The sequence below is a fragment of the Hemitrygon akajei genome, chromosome 6 (genome assembly GCF_048418815.1).
Source record: "Hemitrygon akajei chromosome 6, sHemAka1.3, whole genome shotgun sequence".
In the NCBI taxonomy this organism is placed as follows: Eukaryota; Metazoa; Chordata; class Chondrichthyes; order Myliobatiformes; family Dasyatidae; genus Hemitrygon; species Hemitrygon akajei.
This window is the reverse complement of record NC_133129.1, coordinates 92,514,380-92,539,045: the sequence shown is the minus strand read 5'-3', so window position 1 is coordinate 92,539,045 and position 24,666 is coordinate 92,514,380. Positions and strand designations below refer to the sequence as shown.

The window sequence follows — 24,666 nt, the reverse complement described above, 5'->3', positions numbered from 1 at the left end:
AAGTAAGCTCCATGGGGAAAAATAATGAATCACCATAAATTATATGAAGGGAAAATTATTAAATTCAGAGGTCAAGACTTGGCTCGGCTATATCCTGGTCCTTGAGTTCACCAAACACTGTATCCCTGTCTCTGAATTTACTTGCATATAATGTAAAAAAACAGCAAAGAAGTTCTATTGAACAAATTCATACACAGAGCTACATAATGGAGATATTAAAAGTTTAGAAAACGAAGAAGAATTTAAACAGCACCTGAATGAAAGGAACCAACAAGAGGACCACAACCTTATTGTTGTGTTTGAAGGCTTGGTGAGCAATAGTGGCTGGAGTCAGTGCCTCATGCTTTGACTCTTGGTAGGGTCATCCATGCCAAATAGGTCAAAGGGTAGAGGACAGACTAAAAGTGGTCCACCGGTCCTCCAGGTTTGGGGGTTCAGTTCAGGGCTAACAAGCCTGACTGGTCAAAAAAGAAATTGTTACGGAAACAGCAATGATGAATCCTTCTATATCTGTGTGCAACTAAGGACAGACAGAGATGGAGACCCTTCACTTCTGCCCTAAGCACCAGTGGCATAATGGGCAGTAAATAGGTAAGAATTAAAGGAAGTACGGTAATGAGGCAGACCAGTTTATGGACAACCTATAGGAATGACTGAATCAGTTCAGATTCGGAGGAGAAAGATAAAAGGCTAGAAGAAACTATGTAATTACTAAGATTTAATGGCAAGAAACAGTACATTAAAGCTTTACCAAGCAACTACTGGCACATTGACAATTTCCATTGCAATAATAAGTACTTTACTGATCCTGAGTGGGGGATTCTTTTGTTTCAGCAGTAACTTTAGAAACACACTTAGTAGTGTGACGACTTTAATAATAATAATGTACAGAATATTAATATTCACAATAATGTACAAAATAATAAAGCAGAGACTATTGTACTGTGATGTGTGTTCTCCTATCACACAGAGATGAATTGTATATGCTTATTGCGTTTGGTAGGAAAGAACCTTGAGACAGCGGAGCGGAATGAGTCTGTTCGAAAGGGGGCTCCGCTGCTTATTCAGTAGGTCGTGGAGAGGGTGTGTCGGATTGTCCATAATGGATAACAGTTTGTTTAGTGACCTCCTCTCCATCATTAAATCAAAGGAGTCCGTATTGTAGCCAAGGACGGATCCAGCCTTTTTGATGAGTTTATTTAGTCTTTACGCATCACCAGCACTGATGCTGCTCCCCAACATAAAGCAGCAAAGAAGACTGCACTCGCTACGGCAGACCGGTAAAACATCTCCAACATCCTGCTGCACACATTGAAGGATCTCCGCTTCCTTAGAAAATAGAGTCAGCTCATCTCCTTCTTATAAACAGCTTTGTTGTTCGTTTTCCAGTCAAATCTGTTGTCAAGGTGAACACCCAAGTATTTGTACTCCTCCACCATCGCAACTTCTTCTCCCAGAATATATACAGGACTCATCACAGTCCTCTTCCTCCTAAAATCAATCACCATCTCTCTGGTTTTGGCCACATTCCGGAGCAGGTGATTCCTAATGTAGCACTCCACAAACCTGTCTACCAGTCCTCTGTACTCTGACTCCTGCTCATCTCTGATACTCCCAACCACTGCAAAGTCATCAGAGAATTTCTATAAGTGGCAAGACTCAGAGTTGAATTGAAAGTCTGTGATGTGCAGTGTGAACAGAAACGGAGGCAGGACATTCCCTTGTGATGCTCCAGTGCCACTCACCACCACCTCAGACAGAGAACTACCCAGCCGTACAAACTGGGGTCTACCTGTTAGATTTCAGTAATCCAGGAGATAGGGGCACTTGCCTACGCTCATCCTTTGCAGCTTCTCGCTCAAAAGAAATGGCTGGATTAACCAAGCGTATGTTACTTTACTGACACAATGGCTCAAGTACACTCAATGGCCATTTTATTAGGTACACTTGTAAACCTGTTTGTTAATGCAATTCATGATCAAGACATGCAGACAAGATCAAGAGGTTTAGTTGTTGTTCAGACCAAACATCAATATGAGGAAGAAATGTGATCTAAATTACTTCGACTGTGCAATGATTGTTGGTGTCAGACAGGGTGGTTTTTGTATCCCAGAAACTGCTGATCTCCTGGGATTTTCATGCACAACAGTCTCTAGAATTTACAGAGAATGGAGCAAAAACAAATCCAGCAAGCAGCAATTCTGTGGATGAAAATGCCTTGTTAATGAGAGATGTCAGGCTGATTCAGGCTGACATGAAGGCAGGCGTCAGTAACTCAAATAACCATGTGTTACAACAGTGGTGTGTGGAAAAGCATCTGTGAACGCATAACATATCCAGCCTTGAAGTGGATGGGCTACAGCAGCAGAAGACCATGAACATACACTCAGTGGCCACTTTATTAGGTACAGGAGGTACCTAATAAAGTGGCCACTGACTGTACATTCGAAAAATATCTTCTGATATCTTGATTATCATCATCATCATCAAGTTAACTGATCACTCATCTCATTTGATGTTTGTGGGTGCGATTTGTACTTCTGGGGATGAGAAATCAAAAATTCATTACTTGAGAAATGTTTTGACATGTTCTGAAGGAGTTAACTATACAAGAAATGTGGATTTTTAGGTCATGCCTGGGGTCACCTTGCCCATCTCCCAGATGAGGGCAGCGGGTGCTCTGCAGGTGCCAAGCATTATAAACTGATGCGCCCTCTCAGACTGACTGGTAGACTCCATGCCACTGGGGGAGAACTGCATCACCAGGACAAAGAACTCCAAGCAACAGTTTACCAAATCAACACCATTGATTACACTTCAGAAAATATTAATGACCTCAATGATAATTTTATAAACGGTCCACCCCTCCTTTACTTTCCAGGCTGTCCTCGCTGTTCTGGCACCTACACATTAGTTTGTCAAACGAAAAGGGCAGTCTAAATATAAATTGTTATTGACACAATTGGCAGGTTTGCTCGGTGCACCAGACCAAAATTAGATGGTTCCCTACACTTAAAGTTATATTCCACTGGCCATCCGTGGTACAATAAAATTTACTTCTCTTGCATTTACGATTTACTTTAAAAATCGTTTGTTGGAGTTTGATTCCAACAATATAAGCAAAGGCTTTCCCACACATAACTCCCGGTTTAGTTCCTGCTCCACGACATAAAAGTGTTAAATCACAAACACTAGAAAATATGCAGATGCTGGAAATCCAAAGCAACAGACACAAAATGCTGGAGGAACTCAGCAGGTCAGGCAGGATCTATGGAAAACAATAAACAGTCGACTTTTCGGGCTAAGACCCTTCTTCAGAACTGTTTACCCTTTTCCATAGATGCTGCCTGACCTGCTGAGTTCCTCCAGAAAACAGTTTCCGAGCACGAGTTTGGGTGCGTGGACAGGTTGGGGGCAGTGTATGCTGCAATCAAGGTGGACAATCGATTTAGTAAATAACAGATTGCATTTGGCGCCTATCGTTATCGAGAGTCTGAGCGAAGCTCTCATTTGAAACCACTTACCCGGTATCCCCATATCCAAATCTTCATAGTCCTCTTCAGTCACATTTCTTGAACTTTCATGTGTTAATCTATTTCCCATTGGGTAATATTGAACGTTGAAAAGGAGAAATAAATAGACAATGTTTGTCCCGGTTTACACCCAATTCACGGAAAATCGTTGGACCGTTTCCCCTTCCAGATTGGTCAACCAAGTCACAGTACAGCAGAGGTTCGCCGGTGGTTTAAGAAGCGATGGGGGCAAGATAGAGGAGTCGTCGGGTCGTTTCTGCTCCACCTCTCTTACTCCCTCCTCCCAGCAGAGCTGCCGTCGCAGTGTTCCTCCAGATGAACGGCGGCGGGGCAGACAGGATGGGGTAATGCTCTCCCACCGTGTCGGCGCTCAAAGAATCGGAGATTTAATGCGCGGAAGCGGAGATTTCCCTCGGAAATCCGAGCGCTGCTTTTTGAGTCGCCAAACTCATTCACCACGCAACTTCGCGCACGTTTCTCCCTGGTCACACAAAGCGCATGTGTCTGGAACAGACAATTTGGATGTAAGTCTCTGCATTAGTGTTAATAACTCTCTTTCTTTCTGTAGGGCAGATTTAATGAGTGGTGGCGGGTGTGACTTTTAAAAAAGATTTGTTTGATGGATAATAGCTGTCAGGGCAAAATATTTTTATTTCAAACTGGTTTGCAAATTTTATTGTGTGAGTAGCAGCAGCCTAAGTGAATGCACAAATCCAGTCCGCATTTGAGCACTCCTCCAAAAATTGCTGAGATCCCCAGGATCCCAGAGTAGTAAAGTTAATCAGCTCCATCATGGGCACCAGTGTCCGTAGTATCCAAGAGATCAAGGAGCGATCCCTTCAGAAAGACGGCCTCCATCATTAAGGACCCCTCACCCAGGGCATGCCCTTTTCTCATTGCTACCCTCAGGAAGGAGGTACAAAGCCTGAAGGCACACACTCTGTGGTTCAGGAACAGCTTCTTCCCCATCCGATTTCCAAATGGACATTGAACCCATGAACGCTGCCTCACTACTTTTTTACTTCTGTTTTGGCACTACTTATTTTAACTATTTAATATACACGTATACTGAAATTCAGGTTTTTTTCTATATTTATCATGTATTGCACTGTATTGCTGCCACAAAGTTAACAAATTTTACAACATATACTGGAGATATTAAACCTGTTTCTGATTCTGAACTCTTTTCAACACTTCTGGCTGATTGCTAGGCCCTCTTGTAGATATTGACAATTGCTTTCCCGTTAGAAATGAACTCTGAACTTCCTAGTCCAAGGCTGGTTAAGTGGCGTTGTTTGCATATATTGTTTATTTAAATCTTTCCTTCATTTTAACAATGCAGAAACCTTTTATTTTCCTGAAGGATGTACCCCCACCCTGCTCATGAACGGTTTATCCCACTCCCATCAGGGAGGAGGCTAGGCAGCATCCACACCAGGACCATCAAACTCAAAAACAGTTACTTTCGCATTTGGTCAGGCTGATCAACACCTCCACCCATTAACCCACCAGCAGCACTTTTATCATTTCCTGTCAGAGTCACCTTCTGTACAAATACTCCTGTACTTAGCATCACTTCATGTACATACAGTAAGTCTATATAAACTAATCTTCTGTATTTGTACCTGTGTTTCTATTGTGTTCTTTATGCTTGTGTTTATATGCTGCATCTGATCAGGAAGAGCAATAACTTTGTTCTCTTTTACACTGGTGTACAGAAGAATGACAATAAACAATCTTGAATCTTGAAAAAAGTACTTCATTGTTCTTTGGAGTGGGCTGAAAAGGACATGGAAGATATTTTTTCCTTTCTACTGATACTTCTTAGTACTTTTGCAAACACTGGGACAATTCAGAACCCCACGCAAACTCTGACAAACTTATCAGAACTTGAGATAATAGTTTGGCTCCCTTGCATATACTGGCCCATGTAAATAGACCCCTTGAAAATGCTGACAAACTTCTTAAACCTACCCTTGCTGCTTTTCTCACTCTCCCTAACTCTCTTGCAAATCCTGGCACTCCGCCCCAATTGCCTTACAATTACTCACATATGCCCCAGACCCCTTCCAAATATTGGTGCAGTCCTCAATCCTGTTGCAAACACTGGCACACTTTCAAGCACCTTGCAATAGGAACACATTTACAAGCAGTCTGCAAACATTGAAACATTGCCTATATGCCTGGCAAATTTTAATGTACATTCGCAGGGACCTCCTGCAAATACTGGCTCACACTTTCAATTAATACCTTCATGCAAACCTCTCTTGTAGGTTCCTGGTAAATGTGTTGTTTTTTTTAATCTTCATGTCCCTGTGGATATTGACAGACTTTCAGAATCATTTGGTCAAACTGTGTCAGCCAAGTACAGTGTACACCTGAGTTATGGCAGTCCAGTTAACGAAAATTTGACCTTATGGAATTTAAAATACACTGCCAAAGAAACTGAAATACAGAATAAATAATTGTTCTTAAGGAAAACATGCAGGGGAAATAAACAGTAAATAATTTTTGACAAGGGTTTGTCAGATTCAGAATCAGGTATATGTCATGAAATTTGTTAACTTTGAAGCAGCAAAACAATGCAATGTATAATTATAGAGAAGAATAACTGAATGACAGAACAAATATATATTAAATAGTTAAATAAGTAATGCAAAAAACTAGAAATAAAAAGTAGTGAGGTAGCGTTCATGGGTTCCAAGTTCATTCAGTAATCAGATGGCAAAGGGGAAGAAACTATTTTTGAATTGCTGAGTGTGTGCCTTCAGGCTCCTGCACCTCCTTCCTGATGGTAGCAATGAGAAGATGGGGTCCTGGGTGATGAAGGCCACCTTTTTGAGGCATCTCTCATTGAAGATGGCCTGGATACTATGGAGGCTCGTGCTCATGATGGAGCTGACTAAATTTACATCTTCCTGCAGCTTACTTCAATCCTGTGTTACAGAAAATCACAATACAGCTGTTTTTCTAGAAGTACAAGCCCTCCATAATGTAGGGGTAAATTGTTCTATTTTTTAAGATTTAAAAGCTTTACATGGTGAGTTGATGAATGTTCATTTTGAGGGAGGAAGGTTAGAGAGAAAAAAATGCTCAAACCTGCCTCCTATATACCAGAATCTACATCTATATCTTTATTGCAACTGTTTATATAGATGCCTTCCATTTATGGGATATGGTATTTTCTCTGTTCATTCAAAGCAGCAGGAGGGTCCAAGCAGAATCAAGCAAAATGGGCAGTTTCAATACGATTTTATACCATTTACATCTTCATGTATACACGTTGTCCATTTATCTTTATTTTGAGGCCTCCATCAGTCTGGGTTGACCATGGATGCTGCGTCCTAGCTGTCTAGATATGCAATCCAGGGCAGTACAATATGGAGAGCAAGCTGTTGCTCATGTAGCAAGCTCCCCCTCTCCACACATCTGATGAACCCAAAGGAATGATACAGTTTGGCACCAGCAGCATCACAGGAGTTGTCAGTCAGCGTTGAACTCAATGTAGAGACTCCAGCTCCAGATTTTTCCTTTGGGGCTCACTCCTGAAACCTTTCCCATGAGTGGTACAGCTACAAGCAGCGGAGGTTTGAAGTCAGAGTTTTCCTTCTCTTAGATGAGCTGCTAACCATGGCTGATGAGTTCCATCTACTTGAAGGGACTGGCATTTTCCCCTTCTCCTGTCAGTAGAAATGGTTCCGCCAGGATTAGTAGCTAAGTCACAGGTGAAAGCCAGGAACTGGACTTGGTTGTCAGAGGCTATTTGAGGTGCACGTCTTTGGGAGTATTTAATAGGTGGTGAGAGCTTGTTCCCATTATTGCCCTTGGCTATAACAACCTTTAGGAACCATTTATCTTTATACTACTTCAAGATTCCTTAAGAACTGCCTGAGAATAAATCTGCATGATTTTGTCATACTACTTAAGAACCATAATTGTTATTGCACTTTGCATCAGTGATGAATATTTGCTCTCAAGACAAACAACAAATCAGCCAGCATTTTGCACGAAGAACCCTCTCGACAGGTGATACTCGTTCAGCTGAACATCTATGGAATGTTCGCTTTACTCAGATTTCCAGAATTTGCAGTACTTTCCTTCTGCAGAAGGTGTTGCTGCTGGTATGAGATTAATCCTACACTGCAGTGAATTAGCACCTCAGTCCTTTATGCTCTGTGATCAACAGCAAACCGTCATTAGAAACATACACCAAAAACGGACCCTTGGGCCCACCATGATCATAACATCAAAAAACAAAGGAGTAATATTAGGCCATTTTGCCCATCAAGTCTGCTCCTCCATTCGATCATGGCTGATTTATTTTTCTCTCCGCACTCAATTCTCCTGCCTTCCCCCCTTAACGTATGACACTCTTACATATCAGAACATAACAATCTCCACTTTCATTATACCTAATGACTTGGCCTCCGTAGGCACCTGTGGCAATAAATTCAACAGATTCACCACCCTGTGGCTAAAGAGATTCTTCCTTATCTCCAATCTATAGGGACATCCTTGTATACTGAGGCTGCGCCCTCTGGTTCTAGGCTGTCCCACAATTGGAAACAACCTCTCCAACTCCACTTTATATAATCATGCAGCAAGCTGACTAATGCACTTATCTATAATAGTCCTGTTTAAAGTTCAAAATAAATTTATTATATATATCATATGCATATAGTGCATATATATCAGGCTGAAATTGATCTTCTTGCAGGCATACTCAATAACTCCATAATAAAATAATAACCAAAGTAGAATCAATGAAAGACCTCACCAACTTGGATGTTCAACCAGTGTTGAAAGGACAACAAACTGTGCAATTACAAAGAGAAAGAAATAATAATGATAGTATCAGAATCAAGTTTGTTATCACCAGTATGTGATGTGAAATTTGTTAACTTAGCAGCAGCAGCAGCAGTTCAATGCAATATATAATCTATCAGATAAAAAAGTAATAATAAATAAAATGAGAAAAAAAGTAAATTAATTACAGTATATGTACATTGAATAGATTTTAAAATGTGCAAAAACAGAAATACTGTATATTAAAAAAGTGAGGTAGTATCCAAAGATTCAATGTCCATTCAGGAATCGGATGGCAGAGGGGAAGAAGCTGTTCCTGAATCGCTGAGTGTGTGCCTTCAGGCTTCTGTACCTCCTATCTGATGGTAACAGTGAGAAAAGGGCATGCCCCTGGGTGCTGGAGGTCCTTAATAATGGAAGCTGCCTTTCTGAGACACCACTCCCTGAAGATGTCCTGGGTACTTTGTAGGCTAGTACCCAAGATGGAGCTGAGTAGATTTACAACCTTCAGCAACTTCTTTCGGTCCTGTGCAGTAGCCCCTCCATACCAGACATTGATGCAGCCTGTCAGGAATCCACCTTGCAAGGGTTCACTCTCTTTAAAGACAGCCTAACATCGGCCTCTGAGATGGTGATCACAGGGTCATCAGGTGGAGTAGGGATCCTCGCAGCTGTAGTTGTGTTCTCCCTTTTGAAACATGCATAGAAGGCATTGAGTTCATCTGGTAGAGAAGTATTGCTGCCATTTAAGTTATTGGGTTTTGCTTTGTTGGAAGTAACATCTTGCAGACTCCCAGTGTTGCCGTGTATCCAATGTCGTCCCCAACCTCGTTCGAAATTGTCTCTTTGCCCTTGAAATAGCCCTCCACAAATCATACCTGGTTTTCTGGTACAGGCCTGGGTTGCCAGACTTAAATGGCACAGATCTAGCTTTCAACAGACGATGTACCTCCTGGTTCATCCACGGCATTTGGTTTGGGTATGTACAGTAAGTCTTTGTGGGCACACATTCATCCACACAGGTTTTAATGAAGTCGGTAACAACTGCAGCATTCTCATCCAGATTCAAAGATGAATCCCTGAATATAGTCTAGTCCACCAATTTAAAGCAGTCCTGTAGGCGTTCCTATGCTTCCCTTGTCCAAACCTTCTTGGTTCTCACTGCTGGTGCTGCAGTCTTCAGTCACTGCCTATGCTCAGGAAGTAGAAGTACAGCTCAGTGATCAGACTTCCCGAAGTGAGGGCGTGGAATAGCACGGTAGGCATTCTTGATAGTGGTTTAGCAATGGTCCAGTGTGTTGCTTCTTCTGGTATTGCAAGTGATCTGTTGATGGTAGTTGCTTAATGATTTTTTTCAGACTGGCCTGGCTAAAATCTCCCAAAATGATGGTGAAGGTGTTAGGGTGCGCTGTTTCATGCATGTTGATCCCATTGGATCATCTAAAGCCTGCTTGGCATTGCCCTGAGGTGGAATGCAAACTGCTACCAGAATGACCCCAGAGAACTCCTGTGGTAGGTAGAAAGGACAACACTTTACTGCCAGATATTCCAGGTCTGGTGAGCAGAATTGGGACAGCACTAATATGTTTGTGCACCAAGAAGAGTTGATCATGAGGCATACTCCTCATAAGTAAGCAATAAATATAAAGAACATAAGATGAAGTCTATGAAAGTGAATAGATTGCATGAACATTTCCTTTGTTTGATCCATAATCTTATAATTATGGCAATTCATATACTTATTTAGATGCTTCTTAAATATTGTAAGAGCACTTGCTTCCTCAGACAGTACATTCTCTGATCCTCCCTAAACCTCCTACCTCTCAACTTGTACCTATGCCCTCATGCTTTAGATACCTTCAGCATGGGAAGAAGATTCTCTCTATTATACTATATATCTCTGTCTATTGCCCATTATACTGTTGGTGTTCAAAGCAGCAATGTTGGTCTTCCATCTCTGGCAGTGTTCAAGGCTTCCTTCATTGTGTCACTAGCTCGATTTTCACTACTGTCAGTCATGCAAATCCCGGGTGGAGACTCAGGAATACTGTCACATTCAGATATAGAAGAATTCTTCATTGCTGTTTCCAAAACAACTCTGTTTTACCAGTCAGGATTGGTAGCCCTGAGCTGAATGTTCGAACCTGGAGGACTGGTGGACCACACTTAGGAAACTTCTGCACAACCTGAAAACTGTGTGGCACTTTAAATTTTTAAAAAATATGCATACTATGAATAATTAGAATGAAATTTGAAAGATCATATACTTTTGATTTCATTTATTAATTGAAGGGTATAATGAAATCTTCCACATTTCGTAAACATTTTTCTTGTGTATCTTTATTACAAATCCATTGTCTATAAATGTGTATGATGTTCTTGTGGCCATTTTGCACGATTTTTTATTTGCACATTTGTGGTTGATATTTTTCTTTGAACAGCTTTAATGGTTTTCTTTGTTTTGTTTTATGGCTATCTGGAGAAGACAAATCTCAGAGTTGTATACTGCATACATACTTTGATAACTAATTTACCTTGAACCTTGAAACCACAGTCATGCAAACAATTAAAAAGCAAATTTTTATCCTGTTGTAACAATTTTTAATTAAATTAATCTTATTAGATTATGATTTCTTTGAAAGATTACTGACCAAAAAAGTCAGAATATAGAATTTTTCACATCGAACAAACACAAACCACAACTCACGATACAAGTAAGCTATGCCAGGCCATCAAGACAACTGACAGGGAGAATTGCAAAAGTAACACGTTTTGATTAAATGGTGTCAGTGTTCTGTAGAGTGGCGGTTTATTAAAATAAACTCCCAACCCTTATGGTTACAATTTGTTACAGTGTTGTAACTTGAAACAATGTAAATACATTGAAGTTCTAAAGTGTTTCAAAGTAAAGGCTATGGTACATTTTTATTTAGAAAATTTATGAATTCTATTAATACACGTAACTAATTACTGGTATTTCACAACTATATTATATAGATTATATTAGCATAAGTTCAAACCTATACTTACTTTATATAAAAGAAAATTCGAACTGTGTGGCAACAAAGGTTATGTGCATGAGGTCATTTCACTTACTGTGCACCTGCGCAGTTTAGAGGGAACAGTCACCCATAGACACAAACTTACAATCAGAAAAGTAACTCTCCTCGAGGTAGCAAAAGCATTTTTTGTAGTAACATCATTAAATTTATCTATAGTATTCCCTTTTATATATTTTAACACTTTGCAAACCTGTTGGAAGACCCAATCTCTCACAGATGCTATTTTTGTTTTCTGCAAAAGGTCCAAAATACAAATTTACCAACTTAGTGGATCAAAGGAAATTAAAACTGAATTTTAAACATGATTAATAAATCTGCTTCTTAGGTAATTTAAGTAGAAGAAATCAAAGTTCAAAGTAAATTTATTATCAAAGTACATGTACAACACTGAGACATATTTTCTTCTGGACAACAGAAGAGTTTGTCATCAGCAAACTCAAATGCGATTTGTTGCATGTATGAGATAGAAAAATTCATATGTACATACATGCAATAAAAAGCATGGAAACAAGCCCTTCGGCCCAACTTGTCCATGCTGATCATGATGCTTATTTAAACTAATCCCGTATCCCTGCATTTAGCCCCCATGTCTCTAAATCCTTCCTATCCATGTGCCTGTCCACTTTGTTTATGTTTCATATCATCCTCTGTCTCTTCCTCTGGCAGCTCATCCAATATATAGCACCCACCATCCTCTGTGTGAAATTCACCCCCCCCCCCAATCTTAAGCCTATGCCCTTGGAAAAGAGACTGTGACCAACTACCATATCTACGCCCCTCCATTTTATAAATCTTCATAAGAATGTAAGAGGGGATGACGCAGATATTACGCAACTGTTTTCTAACATTAGAGCTGTTATCAACAGAATGTGACAGAAAAGTGTAATGGGGGTAAGTGTTAGAAAGGAAGTGAGGCCAGGATACACCAGCATCCTGGAAGGCAAAATTCAGCTCCTTGTTTGTTCGAGGCTGCAGAGAAATTGGTCCTCAATTACAGATCAAAAAAGATCCGCCTTTCAGTCGGGCTTCTGAAAACTTGAAGTTGAACGAAGGCAATGATATATTTTTGAACCTATGAACTCTCTTTGTCACATTAAATTATTGAATCATAAATTTTGTTAGCATTCATCAGAGGAGAAATTTTCAAACCCTCTTCTAAAGAGAAGTTTACCATGATAACCTGCACCTCAGGGAATTGGAAGAACCCTGTCTTAATTATTTATCTTCCAGGTAGATTGAAATTACTGGGGAAAATAAATGAGATCATTTGTGATATTTCCCTGAGTAAAATAAATCTGTTCTTTTAGAAACCAGCACTTCATTAGATCATTTAGTAACTGTATCAGTCTGCTTCAAAATTAGTCTCACTCCTATGATTTATGGTCCTGAAAAACGTTGTCTCATTTTTACTGTGTACTGTACCAGCAGATATGGTTGAAATGACAATAGCAGTGACTTGACTTGACTTGATTTCCAAAATATTGCATATTTCTCCTTTTCATATCTTCAATTCTCTTTTGAAGATTTCCGTTCCTCCCACTGATGGTTTCCAGTTATAGCAACTTTCTCATTTCTTCTCTGAGCACCTGTATGCCTGCTCATTAATGCAAATATCTAATTGGCCAGTCATATGGCAGCAACTCAATGTTTAAAGTAATACCGACATAGTCAAAAGGTGCAGTTGTTGTTCAGAGCAAACTTCAGAATGGAGAAGAAATGTGGTCCAAGTGACTCTGACCATGGAATGATTCTCAGTGCCAGATGGGGTGGTTTGAGTATCTCAAAAACTGCTGATCTTCTGGGATTTTCATGCACAACAATCTCTAGAGTTTACAGAGAATGGTGTGAAAAATCAAAAAATGTCCAGTGAATTGCAGTTCCTTAGGTGAATATGCCTTCTTAATGAGAGAGGTCAGAGGAAAATGGCCAGACTGGTTCAAGCTGACAGGAAAATGACAGTAATTCAAATAACCACATGTTACAACATTGGTGTGCAGAAGAGCATTTCTGAACTCACAACGTGCCAAATCTTGAAATGGATGGGATATAGCAGCAGAAAATCATGAACATACACCCAGTAGCCACATTATTAGGTACAAGAGTTACCTAATGAAGTGAGCACTGAGTGTATGCCCTCTGGTTATTGCCTCTTGTGCCAATGCATACAGTTTCTCAACATGTTAGGTTTGTGATAATATATTGACACAGTTATAAGCATGGAAACAGGCCTTTCAGCCTAACTTACCCTTGCCTACTGTCTTGCCCTAGTGAGCTACTCTCATCTGACTCAATTTGGCCCATACCTCTGTTCCACTCCTATCCACGTACCTATCTAAATGGCTTTTGAATGTTGCTAATGTGCCCTCTCAGCTCATTCCAAACATGCACCACACTTTGTGAGAAGAAGCAGCCCTGAAATCTAATATAACACACACAAGATGAGGCCACCTTCAGGGAGGAGGAGCAACACCTTATATTCCATCTGGAAAGCCTCCAACCTGATGCCATGAATATTGATTTCTCCTTTCAATTTAAATAAAATCCTTCACCTTTCCCTCATCTTCTATTCCCCATTCTGGCCTATTACATCTCCTCGTATGCCAATCATTTCCCCCGGGTCCCTTTCTCGTTGCCCTTTCTCCAAAGGTCCGTTCCCTTTTCCTATCAGATTCCTTCTCCAGCCCTTGACCTTCCCCACCCACCTGACTTCACCTATAACCTTCTAGTTATCCTTCTTCCCCTACTCCCACCTTTTTATTCTGACGTTTTCTGCCTTCCTTTTCAATTCTGAATAAATACTGTATACTGTATTAGTATTAATAAATACTGTAAATCAACTGTATACTCTTTTCCATAGATTTTGCCTGACCTGTTGAATTCCTCCAGCATTTTCTGTGTGTTGCTTTATATCTCCTTACCTTGATTCAGATAGTCCGTACTTTTATCCGAATCAAAGTTCAAAGGTAAATTTTATTATCAAAGTACATTTATGTCATCATATGCAACCCTGAGATTTATTTACTTGTGGGCATACTCAGCAAATCTATAGAAGGGTAACTGTAGCAGGATCAATGAAAGATCAACCGGAGTGTTCAAAGTTAAAGTAAGTTTATTACCAATAAATCTATAATAGAGTCAATGAAAAACTGCACCAAATTGGGTGTTCAACCAGTGTGCAAAAGACAACAAATTGTGCAAATACAAAAAGAAAGAAATAACATTAATAAATAAATAAGGAATAAATATTATTTATCAGTATGTACGGTATTGATTAAAAATTACACTGAGGAGAGGCGATATTTTGCAGGCAGCAGAATGCTTTTATATCAATGTTCTGATCTTCTTATTGAAGGAAAGATGTTAATGTGTTGGAAGTAGTTCAGAGAATGTTTACTAGACCAGTATTTATAACTGTTGTCATATGACAGTCTCAGGAACTAATTCCCCGTAAATATTTCATCCTTAACCTATGACTTCCAGTTCTAGTCTCACCCAACTTCAGTGGAAAAAGCTTGCTTGCATTTACTGTCTCTATGCCTGTCATAATTTTGTATATGTTGATCAAATCTCCCGTCATTCTCCTACACTCCAGGGAATAAAGTCCTAACCTATTCAACATTTCCCTATAACTCAGTCCTCAAGTCCCAGCAACATCCATGTAAATTTTCTTTGTACTTTTTCAATATTATTATTAATCTGGAGATACAAAACATTGGTTGTTTGTCCATCCTGCTGTGTGCTGTCTATTGTGTTACTTGTGATTATTGATTACCTGACTGGCAGACCACAGTACGTGCACTTTCAACACTGTGTGTCAGACAGAGTGGTCAGCAGCGCTGGGGCTCCACAGGGGACTGTCCTGTCTCCCTTTCTCTTCACCGTCTACACCTCGGACTTCAACTACTGTAGAGTCTTGCCATCTTCAGAAGTTTTCTGATGACTCTGCCACAGTTGGATGCATCAGCAAAGGAGATGAGGAGGAGTACAGGGCTACGGTGGGAAACTTTGTCACATGGTGTGAGCAGAATCATCTGCAGCTTAATGTGAAAAAGACTAAGGAGTTGGTGGTGGACCTGAGGAGGGCTAAGGCACCGGTGACCCCTGTTTCCATCCAAGGGGTCAGTGTGGACATGGTGGAGGATTACAAATACCTAGGGATACGAATTGGCAATAAACTGGACTGGTCAAAGAACATTGAGGTTGTCTACAAGAAGGGTCAGAGCTGTCTCTACTTCCTGAGGAGACTTAGGTCCTTTAATATCTGCCAGACGATGCTGAGGATGTTCTACGAGTCTGTGGTGGTCAGTGCTATCATGTTTGCTATTGTGTGCTGGGGCAGCAGGCTGAGGGTAGCAGACACCAACAGAATCAACAAACTCATTCATAAGGCCAGTGATGTTGTGGGGGTGGAACTGGACTCTCTGACGTTGGTGTCTGAAAAGAGGATGCTGTCCAAGTTGCATGCCATCTTGGACAATGTCTCCTATCCACTCCATAATGTACTGGTTAGGCACAGGAGTACATTCAGCCAGAGACTCATTCCACCGAGATGCAACACTGAGCGTCATAGGAAGTCATTCCTGCCTGTGGCCATCAAACTTTACAACTCCTCCCTCGGAGTGTCAGACACCCTGAGCCAATAGGCTGGTCCTGGACTTATTTCCACTTGGAATAATTTACTTATTATAATTTAATTATTTATGGTTTTATATTGCTATATTTCTACACTATTCTTGGTTGGTGCGACTGTAACAAAACCCAGTTTCCCTCAGGATCAATAAAGTATGTCTGTCTCTTGAACTCAATCCCACAGTTGATGAAGGCCAATACACCATACGCCTTCTTAACCACACAGTCAACCTGTGCAGCAACTTTGAGTGTCCTATGGACTCAGACCCCAAGATCCCTCTGATCCTCCACACTGCCAAGAGTCTTACCATTAATACTATATTCTGCCATCATATTTGACCTACCAAAATGAACCACTTCAAACTTATCTGGGTTGAAGTCCACCTGCCACTTCTCAGCCCAGTTTTGCATCCTATTGATATCCCGCTGTAACGTTTGACAGCCCTCCACACTATCCACAACACCCCCAACCTTTGTGTCATCAGTAAATTTACTAACCCATTCCTCCACTTCCTCATCCAGGCCATTTATAAAAATCACGAAGAGTAAGGGTCCCAGAACAAATCCCTGAGGCACTCCACTCCACAGGTGACCGACCTCCATGCAGAATATAACCCTTCAGTGGGCAAGCCAGTTCTGGATCCACAAAGCAATGTCCCCTTGGATCCCCCTCCTTACTTTCTCAATAAGCCTTGCATGGGGTACTTTATCAAATGCCTTGCTGAAATCCATACGCACTACATCTACTGCTCTACCTTCATGTGTTTAATCACATCCTCAAAAAATTCAAACAGGTTCATAAGGCATGACTTGCCTTTGACAAAGCCATGCTGACTATTCCTAATCATATTATGCCTCTCCAAATGTTCATAAATCCTGCCTCTCAGGATCTTCTCCATCAACTTACCGATCGCTGAAGTAAGACTCACTGGTCTATAATTTTCTGGGCTATCTCTACTCCCTTTGTTGAATAAAGGAACAACATCTGCAAACCAATCCTCTGGAACCTCTCCCATCCCCATTGATGATGCAAAGATCATTGTCAGAAGCTCAGCAATCTCCTCCCTCGCCACCCACAGTAGCCTGGGGTATATCTCATGTGGTCCCAATGACTTATCCAACTTGATGCTTTCCAAATGCTTTTTCTTAATGTCTATATGCTTAAGCTTTACAGTCCGCTGTAAGTCATCCCTACAATTGCCAAAGTCCTTTTCCATAGTGAATACTGAAGCAAAGTATTCATTAAGTACCTCCACTACCTCCTCTGGTTCCATACACACTTTTCCACTGTCACACTTGATTGGTCCTATTTTCTCATGTCTTATCCTCTTGCTTTGGTGTTTTCCTTAATCCTGCTCACCAAGGCCTTCTCATGGCCCCGTCTGGCTCTCTTAATTTCATTCTTAAACTCTTTCCTGCTAGCCTTATAATATTCTAGATCTCTATCATTACCTAGTTTTTTGAACCTTTCGTAAGATTTTCTTTTCTTCTTGACTAGGTTTTCAACAGCCTTTGTACACTACGGTTCCCGTACCCTACCATCCTTTCCCTGTCTCATTGGAACGTACCTATGCAGAATACCACACAAATATCCCCGAACATTTGCCACATTTCTGCCATACATTTACCTGAGAACATCTGTTCCCAAGGTATGCTTCCAAGCTCCTGCTTGATAGCTTCTTATTTCCCCTTACTCCAATAAATGCTTTCCTAACTTATCTGTTTCTATTCCTCTCTGCTATGGGAAAGGAGATAGAATTATAATCACTATCTTCAAAATGCTCTCCCACTGAGAGATCTGACACCTGACCAGGTTCATTTCCCAATACCAGATCAACTACAGCCTCTCCTCTTGTAGACTTATCAACATATTGTGTCAGGAAACCTTCCTGAACACACCTAACAAACTCCAACCCATCTAAACTCCTTGCTCTAGGGAGATGCCAATCAATATTGGGGAAATTAAAATCTCCCATCACGACAACCCTGTTATTATTGCACCGTTTCAGAATCTGTCTCCGTATCTGCTCCTCAATGTCCCTGTAACTACTGGGTGGTCTATAAAAAACACCCAGTAGAATTATTGACCCCTTCCTGTTTCTAACTTCCACCCACAGAGACTCAGTATACAACCCCTCCATGACTTCCTCCTTTTCTGCAGCCATGATAATATCTCTAATCAACAGTGCAATGCCCCCAACCTCTTTTGCCTCCCTCCCTGTCCTTCCTGAAACATTTAAAGCCTGGCGGTCTAAGTAGCCACTCCTGCCCCTGCACCATCCAAGTCTCTGTAATGGCCACAACATCATAGATCCAACTACTGATCCATGCTCTAAGCTCATCCGCTTTGTTCATGATACTCCTTGCATTAAAATAGACATGTCTCAAACCATCAGTCTGAGTGCATCCCTTCTCTAACACCTGCCTATCCTCCCTCTCACACTGCCTACAAGATTTCTTTATTTGTAAGCCAACCGTTTCTTGATGGCAGCAGCAAGAACAGAGCATGACCTGGGTGATAGGAGTGCCTGATGATGGACGCTGCTTTACTGCGACAGTGTTTCATGTAGATATGCTCAATGGTGGGGAGGGCTTAATCAACTGGGTCATACTTCTTTTCCATTGAAGGGCATTGTATAAAGAATAGGCTGCACTATCCCAACCATTACCATGATTTTAGGAAAACATAGAGTGAGGGAAGAAGTGGTTGGTGGTGGGATCACGTAGGAGGTGGCGGAAGTTATTGAGGATTATACGTTGGATCAGTAGGCTGGTAGGGTGATAGGTGAGGACCAGGGGGACTCTATCCCAGGTGGGCTGGCGGGGGGATGGGGTGAGGGCAGAGGTGTGTGAAATACGGGAGACATGATGGAGGACAAAGGTCCTTTCATTCTAGGACAAAGGAGAGGTCTTCCTTTTTTAAAGAAAGGGGCTTCCCTTCGTCCACTATCAATTCTGCCCTCCATCGTGTCTCCCGTATTTCACACACCTCCTACGTGATCCCACCACCAACCACATCTTCCCCTCCCCCCCCACTCTCTGCTTTCCACAGGGATCGCTCCCTACGCGAATCCCTTGTCCATTCATCCCCCCCATCCCTCCCCACGGACCTCCCTCCGGGCACTCATCCCTGCAAATGGAAGAAGTGCTACACCTGCCCCCACACTTCTTCCCTCACCACCATCCCAGGCCCCAGACAGTCCTTTCAGGTGAGGCACCACTTCACCTGCGAGTCAACTGGGGTGATATACTGTATCTGGTGCTCCCGATGTGGCCATTTATACATTGGGGAGACCCGCCGCAGACTGGGAGACCGTTTCGCAGAACACCGGCGCTCGGTCCTCCAGCAGTGGCGGGATCTCCCTGTGGCCACACACTTCAATTCCATAGACCACTCCCACTCTGACATGTCTGTCCATGGCCTCCTCTACCGTCAAGATGAGGCCACACGCAGGTCGATGGAGCAATACCTTATCTCCCGCCTAGGTAGCCTCCTTCCTGCCGGCATGAACATCCAACTCATTGACCTCCATTGATACCCCTGCCCCCCACCCTTACCCCCATCCCTATCTATTATTTTAGTCTGGTTCTCTTTCTCTCTCTTTTCCCCCCTCACTATAATCTCTCCCCCCAGCCCTACCTTTCTTTCTCTTTTATTTCCCATAATTCTCCACCTTCCCCCCCCAGCCCATTTCCCTCCAGCCTATCACTTCCCAGCTCTCTGCTTTATCCCTCCCCCCACTTCTTATCCCCCCTTGACCATCCCATGTTACTTCACTCCTGATGAAGGGTTTCGGCCCGAAACGTCGTCACTACCTCCTCCCATAGATGCTGTCTGGCCTGCTGAGTTCCGCCAGCATTTTGTGTTTTTATTTATTTCCAGCATCTGCAGATTCACTTGTGTAGTCATAGAAAAGAATTGCATTGAAAAGGCACTTCAGCCCATCTACTCCATGCTGAACCATTTAAGCTGCCTACTCCCATCAATTTGCACCAGGACCATACCCCTACCATCCAAGTACCTATCCAAACTTAAATGTTGAAATTGTGCTCGCTTGCATCACATATAAAATGTATTAATGTTTTCGTCAAAATTCTGAAAAAACAAAGTTAGATGGTTCTTATCTCTTAAAGTTTATCCTGTGCCATAGGACAGGGAAGAAATTCACTGTTTTTTTATGTGAGTGAGTGGATGTCCGTGGCAGGCACCGTCGGTCAAGAATTATACAAATGCTCAGCATTCCACTGTCGTATATGTCGCAGGCGTCAGTCAACAAAACACGGCGCCTGTGATTGTCAACTCTAGATAGCCTGGCACACCCAGGGTTAAAGGTTAATCCCATTAGACTTTTGTTTGTTTAATAGTATTGATAGCAGAGTCTGAGATTAAGTACATGTGTGATACCTATGGACTGCAGCCAGTTTATACTTCCCGGGATGTCTATTCAGATATTTAACCTCCTCACTGCTGCAATTTTGAAAATATCCACCATATTCTTTTGTGAGTTTTCCCACTGCCCACCATCCCCTTACCAGCCCCCACTCTCCCCAGTCCGTATTTTCTCTTCCTTTTGCCAAAGCTCCTGACTGATGTGAGGATTGAACTCCAAGGGCATAGGACACTCTTAATTCTTCAAGTTCAGCTTCATGGGTCATGAGTCTCGTTCTCTGTACTAACTGCATGAGGCACTGTGTTAACAAAAATTATCTTGGATATCTCTTAAAACTTTTTTAAATTTTAGAGAATGTTTAAAGAAAAGCAGTTAGCCAAAACCAGCACAAAATACAAATCTAATCATAGTCATAAAGAACTACAGCTCAGAAAAAGGCCATTTGGTTCACCTAGTCCATGGCAAAACCACTTTCACTGCCTACTCCCACTGACCTGCATCAGGGACCATAGCTCTCCATACTATCCATGTACCTAGCCAAACTTCTCTTCAACGCTGAAATTGAGCTTGCATGAAATTCTGCTGGCAGCTCGTTCCACACTCTCACAACCCTCTGAGTGAAGAAGTTTCCCTTCATGTTCTCCTTAAACTTTTCACCTTTCACCTTTAAGCCATGACCTTGGCTGTAGTCCTACCCAACCTCAGTCAAAAAAGCCCCTTACATTTACCCTATCTATACACCTCATAATTTTGTATACCTCTATCAAATCTCCACTCAGTCTTCTACATTACAAAGAATAAACTGTTCAATCTTTCCTTATAACTCAGGTCCTCCAGAACCAGCAACAATGATAAAATTTAACACTGATGTTAAAGCATTGCTAATTTAGCTGATCCTTTTAAACTCAAAGGCTAAACCAAACCTTAAATTTACCTCACTACTCCACTGATAGGTATAAGCACTGTTAAGAAAAACAAAACAATACACAAATAAAAGCATGAACCAAATTAAAATAGCAGCTCCCAGTGACATAAAGGTATGACAATATTAACACAAGCCACAAAGACAAAGTTAATCTCCAAAATGAAACCAGACTCTGAATGTTCTGGAGAGAACCCAAAAGTCTATTCATGGTTGAAAGATTCCAAGTAGCAGATAAAAAACAAGATAGTAAATAGGACTACCGTAGATTTTAAAGGTTCAGAAGGAGCAGTATCTTGAAGTGGGTCTAGAAGAGCTGTTTGAAAACATTATGCAATGACCTTAGGAGAGAAGGAGCATGACTGGATCTAATCTTGGGAACATAGCTGATGAAGTGTATTGATTGTTACTGGGGTATCATTTTGGAAAGAAGAATAACTGTACATTTTAAACTGGTTATGAAAAGGTCATGGATAAACCAATAACACTGGACAACAATTTTTTCTTTCAAAAGTTGCTTCATCAGAATTTTTTTTGTTTATGATAGACTGCTTGAAGTGAACACAAATATAATTTCAGACTGCAGTATCACATAGGAATTTGGAGAAACAAGAAATTAACTTCTATTGAACATTATGCATTTAATTGCATAATGGTTCTGATGCTTTGTTCAACTAAGCTGAAAATGTTTTGTTGATGATTTTCATTTGTGCTTACTTTCTGAGGCTTCTTGCTTAAGTGTCTAACAATAATTAGCCAGATTAATAGATGCCCTTATACTGTTTCTCCATGACTGCAATATCCAGAAAATGAATCTTCAGTGACATGTTGCACTTCAAGGTTTTGTATACTTGAAGCATGTTGTTAACCAACAACAGATAGTTTGGTGCTCTGTTGTTGCCAAGAAAATTTCAACAACATCCTCAAACACCTTCCATGCGATCCTCTCTGGTCCCTCTAGAATTGTCTGTCATTGATGACCTGTTTAATTTGTGGACCAACAAAAATGCCTTCCTTAATCTTGACATCAGTTATTCAGATTTGAATTATGAATTGAATAAACAAAAAATGCTGCATGATAGGGAAAATTCATGATGATTTTCATGATCAGCAGTCCAAAATCCATAAAATACATCCAAAGATATTGAGCAAAATCTTTGTTGTCCAGTGTAATGTTGGCTTTATGTCAGGAATAAGCTTTCATCAACATTAGCGAGGAACTGGCAAAGGAAGACTGGAAGCATCCACTTGCAAGTAAGTCTATATTTGCATACTGGGAAACATTCAATGGAGAAATAACAAGAATTTCAGGCCAACATAAGAGTATATGCCAGGGGTAACCCTCACCCTAACCTTGGACATCAAGGGATATTGAGGGTCGGATAAAGAGAAAAATGAAAGCTTCATTGAGCACCTGTGCTCCATATGCTAAAAGCAGAACTTACTGGTGGCCCAAGATTTTATTCCGATTCCCTTTCCTGTTCTGACATGTTGGTCCATAGCCTCCTGTTGTGTCATAAAATGGCCACCCTTGGGGTGGAGGAGCAACACCTTATATTCTGCCTGGGTAGCCTCCAACCTGATGGCATGAATATTGATTTCTCCTTACGGTAAAAAAAATTCCCTCCCCTCCCCTCTTCTTCTATTTCCCTCTGTGGCCTCTTAGCTCTATCCACCTATCTATCACCCTCCCTCCCCACCCCTGGTGCTCCTCCTCCTTCCCCTTCTCCTATATTCCACCTTTTTCTCCAATCAGATTCCTTCCTCTCCAGCCCTTTACCTTTCCTACCCACCAGGTTTCACCTATCACCTTCCAGCTATCCTCCTTCCCCTCTTCCCACATTTTTATTCTGGCACCTTCTCCCTTACTTTTCAGTCCTGAAGAAGGGTCTCGGCCTGAAACATCAACTGTTTGTTCATTTCCATGGATGCTGCCTGACCTGCTGAGTTCTTCCAGCATTTTGTGTGTATTGTTTCTTCTTAAGGCAAGTCCAAAGGCACACTATAAATATATTAAGGAGAAAAGAATAATCAGAGAAAAAGTGGGGCCAATTAGAAACAACAGGGGCAATTTGGATATAGTTGTGGTCCTAAATTAATACTTTCCATTTGTATTCACAAATGGAACAGACTTTATAAATCAATAACTCAGTGAAGGGGTAGGTGAAAGTCTAGCGTATGTCCCCATATTTAAAGAGGAGGTACTCAATGCCATGGAGGCTTTGAAGTGGAAAATGCTCAGGACTGGATGGGGTTTATCCTAGGCTGCTAATGGGAGAGAACAAAGAGTTCATTCCTGGGGCTCTGGCTATGTTTTCTGAGTTTTTGCTGGACATAAGTGAGGTACTAAAGGACAGCAAACATGGTCCCCCTTTTTAAGAAAGGCATCAGGGAAAAACCTGGAACAGACCTGTGAGCCAAACATCAGTGGTAGGGAAAAATCTCAGGGGCAGGATAAATGATCATTTAGAGAGAAAGAGACTAATCAAAGACAGCCAACGTGTCTTTGTCAAAGGAAAATCTTGTCTGACCAATTTGACTGAAATCTTTGAAGAGAGTGCAACATATATTGATGATGGCAGGGCAGTAGATATGACTTACATGGACTTTAGTAAAGCCTTTGATAAGGCTCCACACAGAGACTGGTTAGGGGCTATGGGATTCAGAGCAAGTCGGCAAACTGAATGCAAAACTGGTTGGCATTAGAAGACAGCAGCTGACGGTAGGGGAGGTTGGTTTTGTACTGGATATTTGTAACTATTTATGTCCCACAAGGAATGGTGCTGGGACCCCTGCAGTATGTGCTTTTTGGATGAGGATGTGGGGATGGGAGGCAAAATCGGTAAGTTTGCAAATAAAATGAAGGCTGGCAGAGTTGTTGTTAGCATGGGAGGTAGTTTTAGGCTACAGAGAGATAGCAGTGCATTGGTGAAAAATAGAAAATGGAGTTTAACCCAAACCAATGTGAGCTGATACATTTTTGGCAGTACTACATCATGTTTGGTAGGGTCATTGAGGAACACAGGGACTTTGTCAACAAATCCCGGAAGATAGCAATGCAGATAGATAACGTGTTTAGGCTTTCATTAGTTGCCAGATTGAATATAGATGTAGGGAGATTATACTCCAACCGTATGAAATCTTGGTCAGACCTTAGCTGGAGTACCACATGCAGATTTTGTAACCAAAGTTTAGTAAGGATATGATAACACAGGAGGAAGTGCAGAGGAGATTCACCACTTGCCAGGGATGGAACATTACAGTTAGATTGGAGAAGCCAGGTCTGTTCTTCTTAAATCAGAGAGGGTCAAAAGGGGACATAG

General features: G+C 41.4%; 1 protein-coding gene and 1 long non-coding RNA gene across 3 annotated transcripts in view; one reads left to right on the top strand and one right to left on the bottom strand.

Moving 5' to 3' along the window:
- epoa (erythropoietin a) overlaps positions 1-3,650 on the bottom strand; it is a 49,982-nt gene extending 46,332 nt beyond the window's left edge. For both annotated transcript variants that reach the window (XM_073048864.1, XM_073048865.1), the window contains exon 1: positions 3,525-3,650. In XM_073048864.1, the coding sequence (XP_072904965.1) occupies positions 3,525-3,603 (79 nt within the window). In that variant the 5' untranslated portion in view covers positions 3,604-3,650. The remainder of the gene's footprint in view (positions 1-3,524) is intronic.
- A 294-nt stretch (positions 3,651-3,944) lies between these two features.
- Positions 3,945-24,666, top strand: part of LOC140729275 (uncharacterized) — a 55,191-nt gene continuing 34,469 nt past the window's right edge. Inside the window, exon 1 of the long non-coding RNA XR_012099301.1 lies at positions 3,945-4,057. This is a non-coding gene — a long non-coding RNA (uncharacterized lncRNA). The remainder of the gene's footprint in view (positions 4,058-24,666) is intronic.